Source organism: Rattus norvegicus, chromosome 9 (assembly GCF_036323735.1).
Source record: "Rattus norvegicus strain BN/NHsdMcwi chromosome 9, GRCr8, whole genome shotgun sequence".
NCBI classification, from domain to species: Eukaryota; Metazoa; Chordata; class Mammalia; order Rodentia; family Muridae; genus Rattus; species Rattus norvegicus.
In genome coordinates, this window is record NC_086027.1 from 91,276,001 (window position 1) to 91,302,266 (window position 26,266).

Consider the following 26,266-nt stretch of genomic DNA (forward strand, 5'->3'; position numbering starts at 1 on the left):
ATGACACACTCTGTTGTAGGGCTCCCTTCAGGTCAAGAGAACAATCAACACCCCACAAACAAATCTCGTAGTCATAAAAACCACAAACAAGAGAACTTCATTAGCTCTTCCCAATTTCAACACAACTTTATGCATATCAAGATGTCTTTTCAAATATTAGTCTTGGGTAATGTGCATATTTAAAGATATTTTTATTTATGCCTATGACCATTTGCCTGCACGTATGTCTGTGTACCTCATACATACAGAGGCCAGAAGAGAGCACTGAATTCCCTAGATCTAGAGTCTTAAACAGTTATGACCTCCATGTGGGTGCTGGGAACAAAGACCGGCTCCTCTGAAAGAAGAGCAAATCCTTTTAACCACTAAGCCATCTCTCCTGCCCCTGTATTTAAATATTAATGTGTTCGTACTCTTAAAAATATGACTTAGGAGACCAAAGTGAGTAAAACACTATCCCCAGCTCAGGATCAAGATGATCCAGACTTAAGTAATTATCTGTAAGCCAGCATCATGGCATACCATCACCAGCACAGGGTAGGGATGATGGCTGGGCAATCCTGGGAAGGTGGAGAGAGCAGCTCCCTGCTCTCCAGCTCACATCAAAAGACTTCTGAGTGTGAAGCTCTGCCCTCTTTAGGGGGTGAACTGGCATTTGTTGTAACGGTGACATCAAGAGCATCTCATTTATTGCGTGGAACCAAGCTTCTGCACAGTTGGCCGGGGAGAGTGACACTATGGCTGGCTGGGAGCCACAACACAGAATCGCAGGTTAACTGCTGGGAGGCAAAACTGCTTTCACTTTCAATCTCATAGACACTGATAAACTAGAAAGGCTAACGTGATCACTGAAATACAAACTCCAGAGAGATGAAAGTGGGGTAAAATAGCAATGAACAGTTACTAACTTGGCAGGTAAAAATGTGCAGAAGTGGCACAAAATTCCATTTGCTATAATTATGTAGGAGGAGATGTGTGTGTGTGAGTGTGTGATATATATATATATATATATATATATACATATATATATATATGTGTGTGTATTTCTAAAAGTTAATTTCCCACAGGTCTGCAAGAGCTTAGCAATGCTAAATGATTATGACCAGACAATGCGTGTGTGGGCATGGCATAAGAGGCAGCTTGCTGGGTTCAGCAAATGGGTAAACTGGAGAACCACAGCACATGGACTCAACACCCTGCTCCTAGTAATATGAAATTCTTAATGTTTGACAAGCAATCACATTTTTATTCTATACTACATGGGTCCCACAGGTGCTGTAGCTGGTCCTGTTGGGTTTTGAAGAGAAAATGGATGCCCACGGTCTTCTCGGGAGACTTACTGGTAAGCCGAGTGGTCCTGGGTCCCCACGGTCTCCCTGCAATGACATCATTATACTGTTTTACAAGAGGAGGACATTTTTCTAGGACACAGATGACTCCAAGGGAGGGAAGGACAGATCTGTACTAGGCCAGGCAGGTAGCCTATGCACTTTGTCACTATTGAGACACCAACCGCGCAAGGGCTCTGTGGAATGGCTTTCTTTCTTTATTCTCTGTCTAATGGAGGCCAGAACAAGGCTGGCGGAGTCAGAACATAGAAGAAAGAAGTGGGTTGCATTTCTGCTCATCTTACCACAGCATCTTGTTGTAAAATTCCTGTTTCCTCCCACTACACCCACCATCTCTGATCTAGGCCTCACCTGACCTTGCTCTAGAACGTAGTTCTCAACCTGTAGGTCTTGACCCTTTGGGGGTCACATATCAGTTCCTGCATATCAGACATTTACACTACAATTCATAAGAGTAGCAAAATTCCAGCTATGAAGTACCAACAGAATGGTTTTATGGTTGGGGGGGGGGTCACCCCAACACGAGGAACTGTATTAAAGGGTCGAAGCATTAGGAAGTTTGAGAACCACTTCTCTAGAGTGACAGGAAGGGATCGCAAGGAGAGCCCCTCCCTGCCAGGGCTTCCAGATCTAACAGCCAGCTTTGTGTTGACATTTGACTGCTTTGCATGACGATCAGTGTGTATATGCTCTTAGATGCAAGCTCTTTCTGAACACAAGCTACACTTAAGGTACAATCTAAGATCTTATCCATGGTTAAGTATTGTCATTTCTGTGGTATTAGTCTCACATTGCTGTTCAACCAAAGCCCCCTCGAGGTTCTCAGAGCCCTGCTATTCTCCATAGTAACTGACTATCTGGCCCAAGTAACAATGACGATGAGCCCAAGGGACCTTGAAATGGATGTGTCCTTCTAATTCTGATGTGTAGGAGGCAAGGCCATCTGCAGCCATAGGGACAAAGGCTCATGCCTTTCGACAAGAGGAACAGAGCCATCTTGTTGTGTGAGGTTAATGGGGGGGAAAATCAGTACATTCAATAATACTTTGTAAGAAATCCCTGCCTGCGTGTTCCCTATTGGGAAAATGGCTTTCCTAAACCCACAATGGCTGTAAGACTCACCTGAGTACCTTTAACGCCACCGGAAATGTACACCGATCTTCCTTTTTCTCCATTTTCCCCAGGCTGACCCTGAGAAGGAGACATTCACTTAGGAAAAAAATTTTCAATATTTTCTCTTCTATATGAAATATTAGTCACCAGTAAAAAGCACTGTAGCCATTTCACTGGGGTGGACTTATGGTTTCCCTGATTGTCATTGGCCGGAGGTCCAAGGTTCTCATACACCTCTTCTCAGCATTCAGTTAGGCAGACCACTCACTAACGGTCAGTGAGTTTCTAATTATGGGGCAGAAAGACTACTCTTTTCTCATACTATAACACAAGCCATTATTCTTAAAAATTAAGTAATTTTGCAATTTAATTACTTTACCCATGTCGGTATTTGTATTAAAGAAGAGCTTATATTATTTTGTAAGACCAAATTTCAAACTTTTCAGCAGCTCCCCTTTTGTGAAGCCGCTCCCATTTTGTTTGTTTGGTCAGTTGGCTAACTGGCTGGTTTTTGAGACAAGGAACCACTATGCAGCACTGGCTGACACGGAATTAGCAATTTAGGTTAGGCTGCTCTGGAGCTCACAGGGAGCTGCCTGCCTCAGCCTCCCTACCAAGTGCTGGGATTAAAGACATGTGTATGTCGGCACTGTTTAAAGCATTTTTTAGCCAGTAAATGAAATAGCTCAATGAATTCCATTGTCATTCTCCTATAGCACAACTTAAAAATCCCAGCTCATATCTCACATGCATTAACTTGCTTGCATCAACCCAGGATTTCTGCCTTCTTCGTATTATCAAGCTCAGAGAAGGAATGTGAATTTCCAAGTTGATCCCACTCACAAAAGGGCTTGCCTTGGTTTCCAGGGGGAGACACTCAGTAGCTTCCTAGCAAGTCATTATCAACGGTCTCCTTGACTAATCAGCTTTGCTTTCTCAGGTAGCTGTGTCTTCCTACGGATTCAGCCTGTGCGGATTTCAGTTCCACACCGAGTCAGGTCAGTTACTGAGTTAAATGGAAATGAACTGAATCGTTGCACAAAGGTTAGAGCGGAAACTTGGAGACAGACTGCTTGTCTGGCAAACCTGGGTTTGATCGACAGATTTAAATAAATAGATAGATAGATAGATAGATAGATAGATAGATAGATAGATAGATAGATAGATGGATGGATGGATGGATGGATGGATGGATGGATGGATGGACAAACAAACAAATAAGTAAATAAGTAAATAAATAAAACCTTCACTGCTAGCTCCTTGATCCACAAATCATTTCGTGGATATCAGACTGCTCATGACCAGTGACAAATCATGTCATGTGTTTCGAAGCTTACCGTGACTGAGCATGGCAGAAGCCTGCCGTGATTGATCACCGCACTTCTCGGTCCATTTCTAATTTCTTTTTTATTTTAATGTATTATTAGCATATATTAATTATGCATAATAAGGGCTTTTTGTCCTGACATTTTTATACATGTGCATAAGGTATCTCATTCATAAGTCACCCAGTTTCTCGTGGCTCCCTTCCACTTCTGCTGGTCTCCCTCTTCCCATGTAGTGTCCCTTTGCTGTTGTATAATTTTGTGTGACCCAGTGAGTTTCAGTAAGGTGGTCTACAGGAACATGGGTGGGCGTGTGTCTGCAGGAGTGGACGGAACATCTTTCATTCAGACATGTGTATGTACACACATAGGGAACAGCATAGCAAACAGGTATGCTGCTTCCTTTTCTCTGACATATAAACCCAAGTGACATTTTATAAAAATGGCTTCTTGAGAGAGGGAATTAGTCTTCGAAGATGAAAGGGAAAGAAACACAAGAGAGGCATTTGCAATGTTGTCAGTGAAACTCAGGTAGGGTGTAGGTGGAGTTGGAGAAATCATGGCCGCCGCAGCACGTAGGGAAGATGGAGTCAAGCACAGAGACATAGTGACTGTGATGGAGATATTTCTCAGAAATGAAAACTGGCCCAAACATAGAAAGAGCATGACATTTTGTCACAGGATGAAAAAAAGGTTAATTTGGTATTATATATTACATGATAGGGAAAAAGAAAATCCCATTCAAAACAGCCTAGAAAATTTTTTTCTTCTAACTATACAACTCAACGCTTTGGTTCTCAATGCTTCAAATCACAAAACACTACAAAAATATTTGTTCCATTTTTTTCACTTATACATTTATAAGTGACAGCAAATTTTTAACAGATTAATGAAATACTAAAAGATCACAAGACAGTAGTAACTTTCCCCATCAGTGGCTGAGTTGCTTTGGGAAGCTTTAGCATTCTGGACAGCCCACTTTACAGGCAGGGGGTCAGAAGAGATAAAGGAAAGAATGCTGCTTAACAAAGGGACATCCCAACCCTGCTATGGCAAAGCTGCCCCTGAGAGCCCCTGCCTTCTGAAATGCCTGACTCAGTAGAAGCAGAAAGAGCTTCCTCTGCGTGTGTGCATTCCTCTCACTGCACGGGAACTCCAAGGAGGGAGTGCTTGCTTGAGAACCTTAACCCACAGATGATTTATACATGAAGGTGCCAGCCTGGAATTCTCTCTGAGTCCTAAGTTCAGACCAGTTCTCCTTCAGTCCAGAGCACAGGGAAGATACACGAAGACAATATGGAAGGCTCTGGAAGTGCTAATAAGTAACCTCTTGGGACGGTTTAAAAAGAAATATTTAAATAGCAAAGGAGAAAAAGCTGAAGTACAGGCAGAGAAAGTCAAGTTGTTTCTTAAGGGAAAGAATGTATTTATTTATTTCTATTATTTATTTATCTAGTATACATATTTAAATTTTTTATATTTTATAAATTACATGTTATATAGAAGATCTATAAAGCGTATAAATTATAATTTAGATAAATAGTAATTTTATTTTTTATTTAAAATTTTCTCAATTTTTATTAGTTCTTTGAGAATTCCATACAGTGCATTTTGACTCAGGCAAAACCATATCTGATTTTTACTCAAGTAAGACAGCTGGAAAGGTGGGTGGTGGAAATAAGAGATGTCCCTTGCTGAAACTATCTTTAAATACAAATTCGCCCTGAATGGTGGGGTTGTAAGATTTGGTAAACTACCTCCTCCTTTAACTCCTTGATGAAGCCAGTTAGTTCACACCCCTTCTTAATACCCTCAGTATCTTCCCTTTCCACCGCCCATGAAGCCCCTAAATGCTCTGGTTCTGCCCACCTCGTCTCCCCCTCCCCCAAGCACCCAGTTTAGTTGTCCTGCTGCAGGCAGGCAAAGGTGCAGTGAGGCCATTCCCGAGTAGACCAGCCAGTTCCTGCTGTACATAAAGTCTTTTCACTCAGGACCACTCTAGACTGTGCTAATGGTGTCTTACAGGGGGGCCGCCAGGGCCAGGAGCTCCTCTCTCTCCTGGATAGCCCGGATCACCTCGTGAGCCATTGTAGCCGTCCATACCAGGTTTGCCTCTGGGTCCAGGAGGCCCTGGGTGACCCTGGGGAGGACAAAACTGTGATTGACATATTTCTGCAAGAAAACCCCAGCATGCACCACCAACTACAGACACCATGACCCACTTGTTTACTTGTTTCATTCTGTGAGGCACCCCAAAAGTGCTACCTGGTAAGATTACAGTTTTAATCCATTGCAATGTCCATTGCAAGTTAATTTAGCATGAGTTATTCTCCTGCTTCGGAGGCATCTGCTGCATTCTAAAGCTCCCCAAACCCTGCTTTCCTTTTTCACTGGCCTTCTGGTCTGTGTGACTCTCAAAAAGTTACTCGAAAAACTGAGACACATCAGAAAATAAGGCTTCTCTTATGAGCGGGCACACATCTCATTCTAGAGCACACTGTGCGCGATGTGACAGGAATATTTACTGTCTATTTTGGGCTTGATTTCTTCCTCACTAATTTGTTTGAAGACTTTGCTCTTTGTGTAAAATGTTTTGGGTTGAGACTTATTACACAAGATTGAAGAATGAGCACTCTGATGATTTTACAAAATTTAAGAGTAAGAACTAATCATATATATTTTTTGAATATCTATCTTTCAGGGGCTTTGTTTATGATGGTGTTTGTTTTCCTTTTTCTTTTTTCTTTTAAGACAGGTTCTCATTATGCAAACTACTGGATGGCCTCAAATGCATAATACCTCTGCCTCAGCCTCCCAAGTACTTAGATGCCGTGTGTGTGTGTGTGTGTGTGTGTGTGTGTGTGTGTGTGTGTGTGTGTGTGCATGTGCGCACCACACTCTGTTTCCCTTTAAAGCTTCCAGTGACTGCTTCTTCTTTTCTTAAAACAATGGAGCAAAGTGTGAGGACACTTACAGGTACACCATCCACGCCTGGAAATCCGGGCACACCAGTTGGACCCTAATTCCAAAAATATAAAACAAAGATATAAACATGACTATAGACAGGCAAATCCATTTACTTGGAACTATTAACAGTTAGTGATTCCAAACCAAAAGCCCTTCACAGTCACTGTCACATGCTGTTCACTGATTGGTCAAGACCCCAACGTTTGAAAAGCATCCTTTCACCCTCTGTTTGATAGACCTAGGAAGGCAACTTGGCAGAATGAATTAAATATTTGGCATGCTGCCAAACTCCTCAGACTCCTTCCCAGGACACCAGGGCTTTAATGTGAACAGCAGCAACTGACAGAACTACATCCTAGCTTATACGGGGTTATGAAATAATTTCATATTTCCAACAGGAAATAAGCTAAGGTTTGACACACAGAATGGCATACATATTCCATGGTATTTTCTCAAGACAGAAATGTGGGTTCAGAAATTAACACAGGATGCTCTCTAGGATAAAAGGTCCGGCCTGGCACACATAATGCTCCATTTGGGTTGTTCAGAAAGCAGACGAACCCTTAGCAGTCTTCCCCAGGCACATTTAGAGGATTACAGAAATGTTCTAGAAGGGCCTGCTCCTCGGGAGATGGGCTGAGATAAAGACGCAGGACTCTGTGTCTTAGTTTTCGACCATGTGCAGTTGTGCAGTACCCTGAGCCTGAGTGTTATAAAGAGATGGGTGGAATAATTTGGCCTTTAACGAGACAATGTCCTTTTCCTTCCCAGAATCCCACAGTGAAGCAGCTTACCAGGCTAGGGTCGTGCAGCTTCACAAATCTGCCCAGTGCCTTAAATTATTCAGAATCGTGGCTTTCTATCTTCCTCTTCGCCAAGCATGCTTCTAATGCTTTAGGCTTCCCCAACAATTTCAGTTTCTTTCTTTCTTTTTTTTTTTAATTAATTTGAGTATTTCTTATGTACATTTCGAGTGTTATTCCCTTTCCCGGTTTCCGGGCAAACATCCCCCTCCCCCCTCCCCTTCCTTATGGGTGTTCCCCTCCCCACCCTCCCCCCATTGCCGCCCTCCCCCCAACAGTCTAGTTCACTGGGGGTTCAGTCTTAGCAGGACCCAGGGCTTCCCCTTCCACTGGTGCTCTTACTAGGATATTCATTGCTACCTATGAGGTCAGAGTCCAGGGTCAGTCCATGTATAGTCTTTAGGTAGTGGCTTAGTCCCTGGAAGCTCTGGTTGCTTGGCATTGTTGTACATATGGGGTCTCGAGTCCCTTCAAGCTCTTCCAGTCCTTTCTCTGATTCCTTCAACGGGGTCCTATTCTCAGTTCAGTGGTTTGCTGCTGGCATTCGCCTCTGTATTTGCTGTATTCTGGCTGTGTCTCTCAGGAGCGATCTACATCCGGCTCCTGTCAGTCTGCACTTCTTTGCTTCATCCATCTTGTCTAATTGGGTGACTGTATATGTATGGGCCACATGTGGGGCAGGCTCTGAATGGGTGTTCCTTCAGTCTCCGTTTTAATCTTTGCCTCTCTCTTCCCTGCCAAGGGTATTCTTGTTCCCCTTTTAAAGAAGGAGTGAAGCATTCACATTTTGATCATCCGTCTTGAGTTTCATTTGTTCTAGGCATCTAGGGTAATTCAAGCATTTGGGCTAATAGCCACTTATCAATGAGTGCATACCATGTATGTCTTTCTGTGATTGGGTTAGCTCACTCAGAATGATATTTTCCAGTTCCAACCATTTGCCTATGAATTTCATAAAGTCATTGTTTTTGATAGCTGAGTAATATTCCATTGTGTAGATGTACCACATTTTCTGTATCCATTCCTCTGTTGAAGGGCATCTGGGTTCTTTCCAGCTTCTGGCTATTATAAATAAGGCTGCGATGAACATAGTGGAGCACGTGTCTTTTTTATATGTTGGGGCATCTTTTGGGTATATGCCCAAGAGAGGTATAGCTGGATCCTCAGGCAGTTCAATGTCCAATTTTCTGAGGAACCTCCAGACTGATTTCCAGAATGGTTGTACCAGTCTGCAACCCCACCAACAATGGAGGAGTGTTCCTCTTTTTCCACATCCTGGCCAGCATCTGCTGTCACCTGAGTTTTTGATCTTAGCCATTCTCACTGGTGTGAGGTGAAATCTCAGGGTTGTTTTGATTTGCATTTCCCTTATGACTAAAGATGTTGAACATTTCTTTAGGTGTTTCTCAGCCATTCGGCATTGCTCAGCTGTGAATTCTTTGTTTACCTTTGAACTCCATTTTTTAATAGGGTTATTTGTCTCCCTGCAGTCTAACTTCTTGAGATCTTTGTATAGTTTTGATATAAGGCCTCTATCTGTTGTAGGATTGGTAAAGATCTTTTCCCAATCGGTTGGTTGCCGTTTTGTCCTAATCACAATGTCCTTTGCCTTACAGAAGCTTTGCAACAACTTCAGTTTCTTTCATCTTTCCCCAAACTTCTCTTGCCTTTCTGCCATGTGTCTCACCTCCATGTCCATCCCCCATGCCTCTGTCCTTCCAGGTCAGCTTAGCTGCATGGGTCTCCCCCTTCGTTCTCTCTCTGACTCCTTTGGGCAGCTACAGAGATTTACAGCTCCCCTATCCAGGACCAAAGTTTTCTTTTAAACACCAATATTATCCTCAGACTTTAAAACAGGCAAGCAAATAAACAAGCCCTGAGCACTAGAGACTGGTAGGACGCAAAATGACTCACTCACCTTGTCTCCTTTCTCTCCTGGTGGTCCAGGCAGGCCGCTGTCACCTCTCAGTCCTTTTTCTCCTGGAATCCCAATGGGTCCTGGGGGTCCCAAGGGCCCTATTGGTCCCTGTGGTCCCAGTGGTCCTGGGTGACCCTGAAATGGAAAGGAGACCCAAAGAAGCTGTGAATAGTGATTCTAACACAGGCATGCCCTGTGAGTACAGAAAAATCAGAACACTAAAGCTGAGCAAATTCTAATAGAATCTCGGCTATTACAAGTAGTGTGTATAGCATTGCCTTTTCAAGCGGATTTAAAGCTCTGTGATAAGTGTCTATTGTTGTGTGTGTGCACATAAATGTAAGTGTGCACGTATGCATGTGTGTATGCATTCATGTGTGAATGTGTCCATGTATGTGTGTGCAAGTGTGTGCATATGTGCATATGTGTGTATGTATATAATGTTTGCAAATATGGGTAGATTAAAGCTCTATTATTTTCCCACTGCCAATTACATTTGTAGGTCTTGAGATGGCTTATGAATTATAGAACTAAAAATATCAAATCCTTGCTGAGTGAGGAACATGGTACGCATGGAGGAGAAGTGCCTGCTGTACTTGAAAGAGGCAATGCCTTTTATGCTTGTTGCTGCCCTCCTCCTATGCCCCTGTGCAGTTCATGATTTTGAACTTGGAAAAAATAATTGTATCAAAATATAATTTTGATTTTTCAGAAGTCCAATCGTTAATGTCTTTATAAAATTATCAGCCTATGGCAACAAAGAAGCTATTAGAATGGACTCAGAAATATAGACTCAGTTTGTCCAAATGACACCGTGTCTCAACGTCCTGTCCATGGGGTGGCCAATGTACTCAGCTTGCTTTGCCACCGCATAGCTCAGCGTGTGTTATGTCTCGTTAGAATTATAACATTCCTCAGATTCATTCAAAGTTGGGCTACAGGGTTTTGTGATTCTTCAAATTTTCTAAAATCCATTAAGAAAAGAGTAGTTTAGAGCCTCTTGCCCCCAACATCACTCACAACTTCATCTTTTAAAAATGAACATCTTAGCTGGGAGGTGGTGGCACATACCTCTAATCCCAGCAACTGGGAAGCAGAGGCAGGTGGATCTTGGTGAATTCGAGACCAGCCTGGTCTACAGAATGAGTTCCAGGACAGTCAGAGCTACACAGTGAAACCCTGTCTCAAGAAGCAAACAAACAAACAAGCAAATAAATAAATATTTAAAAATCATTTTATTGCAGTATGTGTCTGTGTGTATACGTGTGTGTGTCTGTGTGTGTGTGTGTGTGTGTGTGTGTGTGTGTGTAACATGTATGCCCCAGAGATGTGTGTCAAGGTTGGAGTCACCTCCCCACCTCTAACATGCAAGTCCCAGGGATAGAACTGAGGGTATCAGGTTTGACAGTAAATGACTTAACACTGAGCCATCTTACTGCTCTCTAACTGCATTCGATGATCAAATATGTCTTGCTATGAGGTCAGAAAAGTTTGATAAATTTCAGCCACTACATGCTAAGATCATGTCTCTTAGATTTCTAGAACAAATGCAGGATGGTCTTAGAGATATACAGCATTCTGGGGAAAATATTTCTTGCAGAGTCCTAGCCATATAAATACTCTGAAATACCCCAAATCAAGATGTTAGCCCCATTCGTTTTGGGTACCTTGTCTTGTGTGATCCCATGAAGGAAGTATTGTGTGCTGGCAATTGGGAGGAAGGGGGAGCCCTTCTAATAACCAGATGCTCCCCTAAAGCAAGCTAGTCCTACCAGACTAGCACATAGCCATAAATGCCTGAATACCTTACATAATCACACAGGAGAGCACGCCAGTGGGAAGAAGGTGCAGCTGGGACCCAACTGTTTCCACACTTGAACCCTGCTTAGATAGTGATGTGACTTAGGCAGGCCCAGCTAAGCAGAGGGAGATGGCACAAAAGATTGAACTGGGACCTGGTGAGGCAGCCACAATGATTCAAGACAATATCATTTGGATAACAGGAAAAACAGAGTTGTGAACATCCAGGAGCCTGAGACAGGGTGAACACATTGTGTGACTTCTAACAAGGAAGCACAATTTAGAGCCACTCACCTGAGCTACTAAGTATAGAGAAAACATGGAAGGCAAGCAGCCTGGTAGGTAGCAGAGAGAGAGAGAGAGAGAGAGAGAGAGAGAGAGAGAGAGAGAGAGAGAGAGAGAGAGCGCAGTGAGTGATGTAGGTAAGAAAGGCAGCCCAGGAAGAAAGAAAAGGAAGATATTCATCCTTGGTCAACAGCTAGAAGAGCCCTTGACAGGAGGGCACGGGTCAGTTGCCCAGCCTTGGGCTGAGAGAACCAGGGCAAGTCTACCCTGAAGATGAGGTGTTGACGGAGGGATGAGGATGTGGACAGCTAAACTCCCCTGAGCAAATGCGAGTCTTCAGTGAGGGTCTGAGGAGAATGTGCCACGCTGACGGCATTTACAAACAGCCATTAGAGAGAGCAAAACAGGTGCACTCTGACTGGCAGAGAACATGAGGAAGACAGTGACTAAGGGTCCAGGCAGAATGTTCTGAAAGCACAAGGCCACACTTACTGGCTGTGTGTCCTTGAGTACGTTTTTTTCTTCTAAAAATATCTCATCAGCATATATTAATTATGTATAATAATGGGCTTCATTCAGACCTTTCTGGACTATATCCCTAACCTCTCTCAAGCACGGCAGCATCTTTGTCAATAGCTTAGAGCGAAAACAAATAAAACCTGTAAAGCTGTCTAAGAGAATACCCGTTGGGGTAAATGCTATCCACCGTTATGGTACACGATTGTGACAAATGTAAAGCTGTTTAAGAGAGTACCCGTTGGGGTAAATGCTATCCACCGTTATGGTGCACGATTGTGACAAAATGTGTAAATGACAAAAACAAGCCACAGAACGGTATGACATATGCTCCCAACCCTCAAGAAACAGGGCAGAGCCAATGGCTCCCTATCTGTTTACAAACGAAGGCTTCTAGAATGGTATGCAAGCTAAGGAGAGGCTAAATACAAGCCAGGGCCATGTCACCTCCTGGTGCATCCTATGATCAGCACCCGTGACCTTTGTAATAGAGATGAAGTGTCATCTCTGTGTCACGATTGGGTCACTAGCTCCACAGCATTACTGACAACCTTTAACACCTACCCAGGAGGTGCAGCTGAAAACTGTTCCTTATGTGAATTTCCCTTTTTCTTCATGTTCCCCATCCTCTACATAAAGGCTACAGTTGATTGAGAATTAGCAAAGCTTGGAATTGCTAAGAATCCTGGTGTGTGTGTGTGGTGTGTGGTGTGTGTGTGTGTGTGTGTGTGTGTGTGGTATGTGGTGTGTGGTGTGTGTGGTGTGTGTGTGTGTGTGTGTGTGGTATGTGGTGTGCGGTGTGTGGTGTGTGTGTGTGTGTGTGTGTGTGTGGTATGTGGTGTGCGGTGTGTGATGTGTGGTGTGTGTGTGTGTGTGTGTGTGTGGTGTGTGGTGTGTGTGTGTGTGTGTGTGTGTGGTATGTGGTGTGTGGTGTGTGATGTGTGGTGTGTGGTGTTTGTGTGGTGTGTGGTGTGTGTGTGTGGTATGTGGTGTGTGGTGTGTGATGTGTGGTGTGTGGTGTGTGGTGTGTGTGTGTCTGGTGTGTGTGTGTGTGTGTGTGTGTGAGAGAGAGAGAGAGAGAGAGAGAGAGAGAGAGAGAGAGAGAGAGAGAGACCAAATAGTGGCAGTGATAAAGCAGAACTGTGAAACTTTGGGAACGTGGGAAGGTAGATCAATTTACAGTGGACAGCATGTACATCCCAGACCATGACCTGAAAGGACCTTCTTACCCTCTGTCAATTAATCTTATATCTAATATTAACCTTTAAATGAGACTGAATGACAGACATTTAAACGTTCTCTTTCTTTCCTAAGTATGAGAATCAGAAAACAGTTGCTATTATGGCAAGTTTGGAATTAAAGTGCCTCTCCATCCTGTAAGCAATTTGTACATCGCCTCCCAGTGATCTTCTCTGAGTACAGTGCTTTACGACAATGTGTTATTGAGAACACAGCGAGAGGAAAGCTCACATAAAAGGGAAACTAAGAAAAAGACGGAAGACGGCCAATTAACTGGCCATAAATCTCTTCAATGTGATTCATTTCAAACACGCAACCCTGAATCCAGTAAGCTAATGGGACTTTGCTGAGGCAAAAACGGGGGTGGGGGAGTGGAAATGTTTAACACCGTGGTAAGTCTGATGGAATTCCATTTAGTATGCTGTGGGAATGGGTCCTGATTAGAGAAAGAACCATAAAAATACTTTGAAAACAAACAGCAGACCAGAAAAGAGCTGTTTGTATTACCGAGGGAAAGCCAACCTTCCTCCAAGGTCCCCCTGCCCTGACCTGGGCATGCGCACCGACTTCTGGCCTTTCCCGGGAATCTCTTGTTTTCAAAGCTTTGAGCATTCGGTCTATACTCACGGATGAGGACCCTCCCTTCCTCAAAGTTGACAGTCTCTCAAAGTTCCCATGGAAAGACCACCTCACCCTGACCTCCAGCCCTTGCCCTTGAAAATAAAATGTCTTCCCAGGGTGCCAAAGAACACGCTCACCCATTTCCACCAACCTCTTACCCGTGCCCTCCCTCTAACCCTACACTCACTGAACCGAGACCTCCTGGGAGACAGAACATAGGTGTCCACGGCTGTGCTGGCAAGAAAGATGGATTGGTCAGCCTTTTGTTACTACAATTACACTACCCAGAGGCAGAGTGACTTATAAAGAAAGAAGCTGGGCTGAGGAAGGGGCTCGATGGTAGAGCACACACCGGGCATACGTGAGGTTTATTCTCCAGTATCACCAAGAAGAAAACCCCCAAAACAAACAAACAAAAACAAAAGATGAAACAAAGGACAGAACATTTTATTTGGGCTCATAATTATGGAAGTACAAGCAAATTATAAATGCCATGTTATAGGCTCTGTCCAGAGGCTAGGAAGCTATGCCACACAGTGAGTGATTGAGTAGGGGGCAGTTTCTTCCTCATCCTCAATTAGCCATCCAGATCAATCATGGGAGCTCCGCTCTAATACTCTAAGCTATTCAATTGACAGAGGCCCCACCTCTGAGCATTACGGTAATCGTACATTTCTTAATACCCCTTCATACAACTAACACATGGCTTTGGGGAGTGAGCCCCAGCATGAGTTTGGGGGAGAGAAAACACACTCAGACGATAACCGCAGAGGACAAAAATTGTTTCACAAAATAAGGTGAGCCCTGCCCCACCTCAAGGAAAGATGGGTGCAATTACTTCCTTGTAGCCCCAAACCACTGTCCCCAGAACACTGGCTTTCAGGACATCTGTAAAGTGCTGAGACCCTTCCATGGAGCTCTGTACTCTGGAGTACCACGCCACCTGCTGAGCAGCAGGCCAACTGCGAGCCTGCTGCAGTCTTAGCAAACTGCTGGCCGTGAGCCACTAGACCTGGATTCCGACCTCCCCACACAGCCACTTTGTAAGTGGAAAACTCACATAAAATGTGGAATGTCCCCTTTTGAAAAATGAACTTAATGACTTCGTTTTCAGTGCTTTTTAATATTATTGGTTATTTTATTATACGATAAAATTTTCTAAAAGAAGCACATTAAACCTTGGGTGACTGCACTAAGTCTGTCTAAAAGCTGCTCACAAAAAAAGAACCCCAGACGTTCGTCTTTGAAATGGTGGTCTGCCATTTCACTCAATTAGACTAAATAATTTATCTGTGGTAATACAGAAAGAATTTCTATTTTCATTAAATCTGTTCACATAAAAACGGGTTCAGGGAAAAAGGCCTCCTTGTAAGTAATATTGAGGCTTGCTTATCTCTAAGGTTCTCATAGAATAGACGGAGTGAAGAGAGAAAACTAATGGTTCACGAAAGTTAGTTTTCAAAACTAGAAAATGAATCATCCCAAGACTTTCCATACATATATTTATATATATAATATTTATATATAAATAATATGTATTTATATAAATACTATTTACATATAAATAATATGTATTTATATATAAATACCATTTATATATAAATAATATATATATATTTATATATAAAATTATTTATTTATAAATTTATATATATTTATATAAATATATAAAATATTTCTCCATCTCTATCTGTATCTGAATCTCTATCTCTCTCTTTCTATGTATACCTGATTCTAAGCCCTAATCCCCACTCACCAACCATGACATGATTAAACTAGGTTCTACACAGAGTCCTGCAACTGAGTTTCAGATTGAACAGCTGTGTGCAGAACTTACTCTGTGGTTTGTGATTTTCATTATAAGACAGTGATGTCACTGGGTGCAGAATCAAATGACAATCACTTTGACCCTGGGCAAGTTGGGTCCACCTTGTAAAACCACCAGGTCGCCTCCTTCCCTCTACTCCAGGGCCAAGCTGACATGGGTCATCAGAAGGGTCCTTCCAGCAGCCCAGGCTCCTGGCTCTGCTGCTCAAAGGAGGGAGATCAGAGCCCTCGCAGCGTCTCTCAGAGCTCAGGACATTTTTTTAGGACTCTGTCCCTGGTTAACTAAGTTAGGAGTAAGAAAATCACGTTTGTTTTGCAAGGTAGAAGATGGTCAAAAGATGCAAAATTATATCTTTCTAAGGAACACAAATCAAAATTTCAAGTTAGCTTTTTTTTTGGCTGCCCCTGACCTGGCTACTCTGAGACTGGAACCCATGAGGGGTGATCAAAACCACAGCACTCTTGTGATTTTTAGCAGTTTAGTTGCAAACTGATGACTACAAACATATATATGGGCGAAGGAGATGGATCACCCTGTAAGGTCCTTACTATGCAAGCGTGGGGACCTGCTAAGCTCCAGAGCCTGTTTTAAAGCTGAGGTGGGAAGGCATAGGTTTGGAATTCCAGAGTTGGGGAGGTGGATACAGGCAGATCCCTTGCTTGCTTGGTGAGATCGGGCCAGTTAAGGGACCCTATTCAAAACAGGTGAAAGGGCTTCAGAGATTGGCTCCTGGCTTCACACACACACACACACACACACACACACACACACACACACACACACACACACACACACCCTCCATTGCTACCTCATAAGATATAGCCAGTAACACTGAAAGTTGTGCAACATTGTCCCCACACTGATAGATAAGAAAATTACCTCAGGATCACGACTTACTCAACCCCATATCCTTGCTACCTTGAATTCTTACCTGGATGGTCAGCCCCTCTCCAGACCCCTCTGCCTCCCACTGCTTTACTGGCATAGTGTAGGGTTTCACTAATTCCTATGTTGTCTGCAGTGAGATTTCAGGGTTTTCTCCTCCCCCCTCCTCCTTCTCCTCCTCTTCTTTCTCCTCCTTCTTCTTCTTCACCACCACCAACAGCAGCAGCAGCAGCAACAACAACAGTTTTGGGGACACAGGGTCTCACTCTGCAGCCCAGGCTGGCTCTAACTCTATGTAGCTGAGTGTTGAAGGCTTGGGACTCTCTTACCTCTGCTCATGTCTGCCCCCTGGCTTCAGTGCTGAGTTACAGTCACAGGCCACCCTTACTTATACTCTTCACTCATGATGGGGAGGGGACAACAGCATTTGAGGAATGCCAGGTAAGCTCTCTAGTCTGCTTGTGAATCTCCCCAAACTCCCTGTTTCTTTATAAAACTTCCCTGGGTAACAACATTTGACCTAATTTACTGCAGAATTCTCTTCCTGCAGGCCTCAAAATCATCTAGTTCCAGCCCTGGTTGCCAGCTCTCTTCTAGACACTCTCTGGGGTCAAAGTAGGGCTCCTCTCTTCCAGGCTCCTTCCCAGTGCCTACAGATGGTGACTGATCTACATTCTGCATCCCGTGATCCCTTTGGACTCACTGTCTCTCCCTCCCATGACCTCATCTGTCATGTAGTCCTTTAAACTCAATGTCTGCCTTACATCTACTGCAAAACCCCAAGTCATGGTCACATCATTTGTAGCACAGGTTATCCAAATGTCAGTCTCCCTCACTCCCTTGACCCCAGTTTTCTCCCCCAACATAGCTGTTAGCTCCCTCCAGCCTGCCGTTCCCTTGGGTCATTGCCTAACCTCTGACAAGACATTTTCCCTCACCACCCCAACCCGCCAGTCCATGTGTCCCACGTATTCATGCACCATTTATACTTGTATCCCAGAAATGACAATAGCCTTTCTTCATCTGTCACTCAAACCCTACCATCCTCTCATCTGATGAGGTTGGAGAGATAGATGGCTTAGTGGTTAAGAGCACTGACTGCCCTTCCAGAGGTCCTGAGTTCAATTCCCAGCAACCACATGGTGGCTCACAATCACCTGTAATGGGCTCTGATGCCCTCTTCTTGTGTGTCTGAAGACAGCTGCCATGTACTCATACATAATAAATAAATAAATCTTTAAAAATATGTTGGCAGCAGGGACATTAATAACCAAGCTGCATGTTCCAGTCTCTGTCTGCTCTAAGCCCTGGTGTTCTGTTTTCTTCTTATGAGCTCTTTAAAACAATAGGAAGCAGAAGGCCACCCTCGTGTGCTTCCTCAAGCAATGTGCTTGAGGCCACACAGACAGGACCTGGGGAAGTAGAGCTCTGAAACTCAGACCTTCTGATCTCAAGGTGTCTGCTTGCTTTCCATTCCAGACCTCACCAACCTCGCTTTCCTCAAACCATCATTTTTACCCGACAATAGCAGACAGATTCACCTCTTTCATTTCATTAATGTTTTGTGCTTAAGCAGATATTAAGAATGTCTTTAGAATGTCTTTGGGACCAGAGATCCATTCCCAGGACCTTGGCTACTGTCTCACACAGTACAAATAATAAGTGTGTGCTCATGCTTAATGACTACTTCTGGAACTGAATTTTACAGATAAACATTGTATCTGAGACACCTCTTCCTTTGCTGCATTTATTTATCCTGATATAGTTCCCTTTATAATGTCCCACTTTTAAATGCTGAAATGTAATTCAGAAAAATTGCCACTAGGTGTCACTGCAATATCACAAACACTCTGACACTGTCCAGCATGTGAAGCTGGCGTCCTCTAGGCACAGAGCACCTTCAGAATCTCCCCCCCCCCCCAACACACACCCATTACTGTTGGGGAAAAGAGGGATCTGGACATCAGGAAGTGTTTTAAAACCAAAGAATGAAAAGGTAGTGAACTGTCCAAGGATCTTGGAGTGCAGTAGCAAAGAATGTTCTTGCAACCTAAGATTGCCTCGTCTGTTAACAACTGGCATGGTCAGTCTGTCTCGGGGAGCATCAGGGACTTTAGTTATGCTCTCCAGAGGCAATATGCAGGTACAGTGGGAAAACTCTGCACAGAGAACCAAAGGAGAAAGTTTAGCCATTTGGACAACAGGGTCACCTCTTGGAGCAGACCCTAATGAACAGTTCTCCCGTTTTGTGCTGGGAACACCGTGACATTATTTATGTGCTGTGGGGACCTAGGACACCAGGTAGGGTTCTTTGCACTCTGCTCCTGTGATTTTTCCCCTCTTTCCCTCCCTTCCACCTCTCCCTAGCTCTATGTGATCCCCCCCCAACTGTGTCTTGTATGGTTCCTCTTTCTACTGTGGGTGGGGGTGACCCTGGAGCTCCAGTGGGATGCCTTGACCCCTTCTTACCTTCTCTTGATGGGGGAGACTCTGTATTTCCATGGAACACTCTGTATCCACAGTCAAACAATTCTCCCAGTCCCTTCTCAGCCAACTTCTCCTCAACACCTTCTACATATGCAGGGGACCTCATGCTATACAAGTTCAGAGCTGGACCTATGCCATTCCCTTAAATGTGGTTCTGGTAATATTTGTCACTCCACACTACCTACACCTTCAGAGGTAGCACAGCACCCCTGAGCACTTGCCCAACAGCTCCCAGGAGCCTCCTTCTGCAGTCAAGCTAGCCTTGAGAATATTTCTGAGCCTAACCACCTACCTCCATATCTACTCCTTGTTAAGACTCTGTGACTCCTCACCTGGCTAGTGTAGTAGCCTGTTAGCAGGCTTTCCTAATAACACCCTGTCTTCCCCAGAGTCTTGACCCCACTGTCCCTAACCCTACTATGGGCATAAGATGACGAGAGATGAGGTGCTGTTAGGATCTTATCCTGAACTCAGTTATCATAGGTTGCCCAAGGGCAGTTCTAAATGCCCTCCCATGTCTGCCTCCTTATGTGAGGGTGAGCTTCAACACCACTGAGAATAAAGCAAAGAATAAAGCAACGTGAAAGAAGCTGGTGCAATGTGTCTAGGACCAGAAAGAGAAACACAGAGGTTGGAGCAGATTCTCCAGCTGGATCCTGGCAGCGCCTGTCCCTTGCCTTTGAACATCTGGTCTGAAGCATTTGTGGAAGCATGCACTTCTGTTGCCGCAAGCCACCAAGCATGTGCTAATTTGCCACAGAAGCTGTGGGTGTTAATGTGACTCTTCCTCCATGCTGGGGCTGGCTGCCCTCCAACTCCAGCAAGTCCAAACTCAAGGGCATATCCAGTACCCTGTGTCTGTCATCCACGTGCTTCTAGGCAAGGCCAGCCCAGGACACCAACTTAGCCACCCAGGGAGAAGCAAGGGCCTTTGTTGTATCCTCTATCCCATAAGGCATGTCGGTTTCTCCTAAGGACAGTGAAACTTCCCAGTCACAGGGACTTTCTTCTTTATCACGTGGTCTTGCCCTCTGCCGGACTAGTATTTATTTGATGGTTATTTGTCCAACAATTGAGAAAGCAGTACTATTACTATTAATTGCAGTTAAGACAGCACAGCCAAGTGACCAAATTAGCACTTGAACTCCTCATAGGGAGACGTAAAGCCCCCCTGAAAATCACTGCACTGAAGAAGACGAAGGATGTAAGCAGAAACATGGAACCCACCATCAAACACGCACTACACCTGAATCCCGCAGGAAGTCCTGTTACATTAGAGCCACGTGTACCCCTGAAGGGATGGGGAACATGTGGCACACTGTAGAGTGTGGGAGGCAACTAGTCTGTTCCCTTCTCCCATATACACAAATGCCAGGTGTCAAGGGGATTTGCCGGCATCCCAGACTGATGTTAATTACCTGCAGCAATTCTTCACATAGATGCCAACTGCGGCCACACTGTAGGCAGGCCAGAGCTCTGATAACCACAGACCCCCCCACAACCCTTCTCAGAGATACTCAACCCCAAGATGAAGCAAATTACAACCTGGAAATGTGTCCCATCAGCTTCCGCAAGTGTTCTGGTGTTCAAAAACCATGTTAGCATTTCTGAAATAAACACTTGAACAATCTAAGCCAGCATGGCAACCTGCAGCCTGACAGCTGGAATCCACCAGAAAATACATGTTAACAGTAGGGCACTAGCCTCAAAAACATTCTGAATTTCCCTGCTTCTGCCGGACAAAGGCATGATCCGGCACCTCATGTCTATCGATGAGAATGCTCCCAGCTATCTGACCTCAGGTTACCTGGTGCCCCTTAAAGTGCATCATACATATCACTAATCAGAGAATTGTCTAGTGATAAGACATCAAGCCCTTGGAGGAACAGGGTGAAACAGGACAAGAAAGCAGCTCCAAAGCCAAGGAATGGATGACAGACTGGCTTTAGCCACCTTCAGTTGTCACCGTGTGGTGTTTCAAAGAAAGAGAACATTATTGACTACTGAGAATTTGGAGACATAAAATTACTTCATGGAACCATTTGTCTGGCTGAAGTTAGTGTCCTAAATGCAGCTGTGTGAGGGATAGAGTCTGAAAGTTAGATCTGTGTGTGCAAATCAGTGACATGAGAAAGACTAAGAAAAATTGAAATTCCCCAAGTAAATCCTACTTTTTAATCACAGGATGCAGGTTGATAAAGTATAAGGGCTGGGTGAGTGAGAGCACAGGGCTCTATTGTACTAAGCATAGTCAGGGATCTATAATCCCAAAGGAAAGAGAGACTCATTAATATTTGATCTGGGTTCCAAACTAAAACCTTGAAGATGGGATGAATTTAAAGGCATTTGATGCCATACAGAAAACCACATCATAGAGCTTTGTTGGTTTCATGGCTGTTTCACTTCCTCAGATGATAAAATACATTCACCTATTTTTAAATAAGCTACAGGAAGATTAAATTATTAGTATTATCCCTCTACTAGCGGGAGACATGGGACAAGGGAGGCCCCCAGGAATCTATGGGGACCCTAGCTGAGACTCCAGTAGCCAGGCAGGACTTCCAGTGAAGGGAGTGGGGCATCAACCCACCCATAAAACCTTCGACCCAAAATCTGTCCTACCTACAAGATATGCAGGGATAAAGATGGGGCAGAGATTGAGGGAATGGCCACCCAATGACTTGGCCCAACTTGAGAACCATCTTATGGGAGAGAGCCAACCCCTGACACTATTAATGATTCTCTGCTATGCTTGCAGACAGGAGCCTAGCATAACTGTCTCCTGAGAGGCTTCATCCAGCAGTTGATGGGAATGGATGAAGAGACCCACGGCCAGCATCAGCTGGAGCTCAGAGAGTCTTGTGGAAGAGTGAGGGATAGGATTGAGGGAGCCAGAAGGGTCAAGGACACCACAAGAAGACCCACAGAATCATCAAACCTGGGCCCATGGGGGCTCGCAGAGACTGAACTGCCAACCAAGGAAAATGCAGGGGCCACACCTTGGACCCCTACACATTGGTAGCAGATGTGAAGCTTGGTCTTCATGTGGGTTCCCTAATAACAGGAGTGAGTCTGTCTCTGACTCTGTTCCCTGCCATTGGATCCCCTTCCCCTAGCTGGACAGCCTTGTTGATCCTCAGTGGGAGAGGATGAGCTTAGTCCTGCTGCAACTTGGTGTTCCAGGGTGGGATGGTACCCAAATGGGGCTTCCCCTTCTGTAAGGATAAGGGGAAGAGATAATGGGGGACGTATTTGCAAGACTTGGATGTAAAGTGAATAAATACACAAATTAATGAAAAATTACATACAGCTCCTAGTCACTAACCCAGAACTCATAAAAGGTCCAGTCTGGTTCCTAAGGACATGGCTTCATCTTATACACAGACAACCACTAACTACACGGAGCTGCTTCCCTGGAGACTAACAAAGACTAAGGTATCCTACCCAAGGCTATCTCACCTCCTTACAGAGAGGTTAACAGCTAGTGTGGAGAGGAGGTGGAGAAGCATCATAGATTATGTAGGTGAGCGAGTCAGTAGCTATATAGTCACACCTCACATCCTATAACCAAGGGATACTCTGACCCAGAGGAATTGGTTTAATCCTCTAGACCAACCTTTTCTCTCTGAGATTGAGCTCGAGTCTGCAAGCCAGCCAGCCAGGGGACACTCCTATCTCTTACCCTGACCCCAACACCACTGGCCTGGAAAGTTCCTAGTGCCACTGTGGTCAAAGTTGTCCTGCTCTGAAGATGTTCATCTCTGGCCACATTTGAAGGTCACGAGGATTTGAACTATGAGAGCTCACTCACTTCCTAGCAGTGCCAGTGTGAGATAGGAAGTCTAGGGACAGAGGAGAGACTCACGATTAACTGTGTTCTTCTCTCTTGGAAACAGTCACCTTGTGGATTCATAGTGGCCGCAGCAGAGGCTTCTGAATTCTCTCTTGGCTAGAGTCTGGGTTTTAATCTATTGACTGATGTATGCAGACTTTTTACTTGCTCAAATCAGTGCAATGGAGCACAGGCTTCCCCTTCCAAAGGGGAAGCCAACAAGCAACAGCTCGTCCCTCTAAGGTATGCACTGTGAGCCCAGGGGCTGTTTACACGACCCTTGGGAGCTAATGACGGAGTTTAGGCACAGCCATACTCAAACTGATTGAGAGAGGATACTGGGCCGCTACATGTATCTGTCCCTGCTTTGCCTCACTATAGCTCCAGACTCAGACAACAAGCTAATAATCACAGCTATTCTCAAGAAGCTAGCTTTGCTTGTCAAGAATTGCTTTAACCCCCTGCATGGATGGATAATGTTTCTCCTGAAGTCATAGCTGTAAGGTGAAAAATCTAAGTGCTTGGTACAGGTTGCTAACCAAGGATGGGAAAGGGTTCATGATGCCACCACTGCTCCTCTGTAAGGAACTGGTGGCAACTAACAGTTGTAGGGGAGGTGTCACTTTCTTCTGTGCTATATTCACAGAGGAGGGAACACTGCCTTGGTAACAGCTTTCCACACATGCTCATACAAGCAACCCTAATAAACACAATGAGTCCCACATGATTCACACCACACACACACACACACACACACACACACACACACACACACACACACACACACACGGTGAAAGACAAGTGAGGGGGGAGGGAGGAAGGGAGGAAGAAGAAGAAGGAAAAAGGAAGAGGAAGAGAAGGAGACTTGCTGAGAAGAAGAAAAAAAGAAAAGAAAGAAAAAAATTTCAGTTAGGAATGTAGGGAGTGGTAGAGGGTCATGGTGGTTTAAAATGACCAGAATTCATCTTGTGTTATCAAGGAATAAACAGTAATTAAAAAGGACTAACTTCCTTCTTAGAGTCACCAGCTTTTCCCTAAATGGGCTGAGTAGCCTTAGGGAGACACCTCCAGCCCCTGGATTCCATGTCAGCTCATTATTATTAGTCAACAGTCCACCTGGAGCTGCCACTGTAATGGAGAGCTGGCTAGATGCTAAGGACTGAGGGCCCACATCTCCACCCCCTCCCAGTGACATATGGTCTTCCTCCCACATTTTCTGCTGGAAAATGACACCCCCACCTGTGGCCCTCACAAGGAGATCCTAGACATCAGGAAAGGTGGAGGTTGCTAGGGCTGCACACACAGTCCCTTTGGCCACCCAGTACCAGGGACACACACGTAGAAGAGAAAAGCTCAGCTTCGGGAACCCTGGCAATCCACAGACAGCCTCGGAGGCCAAAAAGCACACTCTGTACACAGTCATTGGCTTGTGATCATGGGGAAGCTCAAGAAAAGGAAGCAGGATCCAGGTAGTAAATGTAAGGGCTGGGTCTCAGGAAGGGCTCACTTGAGCTCACACAGTGACAGTAGACCCAGGTGTTGGAACCTGCGTGTAATAACCTTTCCATGCTGGTGGAGCAAGTGCTGGAGGTGAGGCCAGGCACCTGGATGTGGTTTCTGGCTCTGATTTGGGCTCCTTACACCATCGGATGGAAACACAAATAATCACACACAACCCACAGAGCTGTGGCGGTAAGAACAGGCCTTCTCTAGTCTGTTGATGCTGGGGACTCTGGTGTAAATGTATCCTGCACTACAAGACACTGAACTGTATCATTGACCTCTGCCCACTAGACACTAGTAGCTCCTTCTACCCAGCTGTGATGACTAAAACTTGTCTCCACTGTCAAGTGTCCCTAGAAAGATGGGTGAAACAAAAAGATCCCCCCAGCAAGGAAACGCAGAACTAAGAGGACTGAGATTTCTAAAGACACATGGACACAGCGATGAAACCATGAAGTGGGAAGAAGGAAATGTTTTGCCCTGAAGACTGACTACCAGTCAAGCATGCACTTTGAGTATCATGCCTAGCCCAGCAGGGTTGATATGATGGTGTTTGGACTGAATGTTTCTTTAGGTCCCCTGTTCATGTGTTGAAATCCCAAGCTCCAGTGTGTCAAGAGTAAGAGATGAGTTGCCTGGGAGATGACTTGATCACCACCACCAAGCCCTTCTGAGAAGATCCTAGAGAGTTTTCTCTCTTTCTCTCCACTCCTGAAGGGCACTATCCTCAAGCCAGGAAATGGCTCTCAGTAGCCACAGGCTTTGTGATCACCTTGAATTTGGCTCCCCAGCCTCCAGAACTGTGAGAAACAGATTTAAGTTAACCCAGACCCTGTACTGCCTGGTTTTGTGTGTAATGTTGCCACGGAGAGGAAGAGCCTCAATTGAAGAAACACCTGCATTAGATCCAGCTGTAAGGCTTTTTATTCAATTAGTGACCAATGGTAGGGGTCAATCCCATGGTGGCTGGTGGTCCTGGGTTCTATCAGAAAGCAAGCTGAGCAAGCCATGGGAAACAAGCCAGTCAGCAGCCTCCCTCCATGGCCTCTGCATCAGCTCCTGCCGTCAGGTTCCTGCCCTGCTTGAGTTCCTGTCCGGACTTCCTTTAGTGATGATTAGAAATGTGGAAGTGTAAGCTGAGTAAGTCCTTTCCCCCCCAGGTTGCTTTTTGGTCATGGTGTTTCATTGCAGCAATAGTAACCCTGACTAAGACAGGTCCCCAGTGCACTATATAGTTTCAGTAGCCTGAACACTATTTAGTTAAAAAAAAAAATCATTGTATTTTAACCTCAGAATTATCCAAAGCTTAAAAAAGACAACCAACCTTAACCTTTCTTGCCAGTCTGTGGGGAATATTTCCACAGTGGTCTTTCCCTCACCACTTTTAACTGATACACAATTATGTGTATTTAAGGTGTAAACAGTGATATTTCAGTATACCGCTACAAAAATTATGGCAGGATTCTGAATCTAAGAGTCGCCTCATCTGAGCCTCAGTATTCATGAATGAACGAGCTGTTTATTATAGTTTCCAGAGTGCAGGGACCTGTGCGTGAGTTCCCAAAAGGTAGTGACCAATGTGGTCCCCACACTTTACCAAATAGATAGTTGCCAACAGAACTATTCCGGGTGGCCTTTGAACTAGAAATTGGCCTCCGGCTCAGTCCTCTGCACAGCAGAATTGGGACATGCCAGATGAAGAACCAGAGAGCTAGATAAGGCGTTTTGAGCACATAGAGCAGTCAAGGCAAACATGGACCATGCGACATAGAACTGTTGCCTTAACTGGAATATT

At 44.7% G+C, this 26,266-nt stretch overlaps 1 protein-coding gene and 1 long non-coding RNA gene across 3 annotated transcripts in view; one reads left to right on the forward strand and one right to left on the reverse strand.

Moving 5' to 3' along the window:
* Positions 1-1,140: 1,140 nt before the first annotated feature.
* Positions 1,141-26,266, forward strand: part of LOC120094721 (uncharacterized) — a 39,243-nt gene continuing 14,117 nt past the window's right edge. For both annotated transcript variants that reach the window (XR_005489243.2, XR_005489242.2), the window contains exons 1-2: positions 1,141-1,342; positions 3,403-3,460. This is a non-coding gene — a long non-coding RNA (uncharacterized LOC120094721). The remainder of the gene's footprint in view (positions 1,343-3,402; positions 3,461-26,266) is intronic.
* The window catches only part of Col4a4 (collagen type IV alpha 4 chain), a 42,254-nt gene continuing 21,311 nt past the window's right edge, over positions 5,324-26,266 (reverse strand). Inside the window, exons 5-7 of the mRNA NM_001008332.1 lie at positions 9,476-9,610; positions 6,762-6,806; positions 5,324-5,927 (exon numbers count right to left, since the gene is read on the reverse strand). Of these exons, the coding sequence (NP_001008333.1) occupies positions 5,796-5,927; positions 6,762-6,806; positions 9,476-9,610 (312 nt within the window). The 3' untranslated portion in view covers positions 5,324-5,795. The remainder of the gene's footprint in view (positions 5,928-6,761; positions 6,807-9,475; positions 9,611-26,266) is intronic.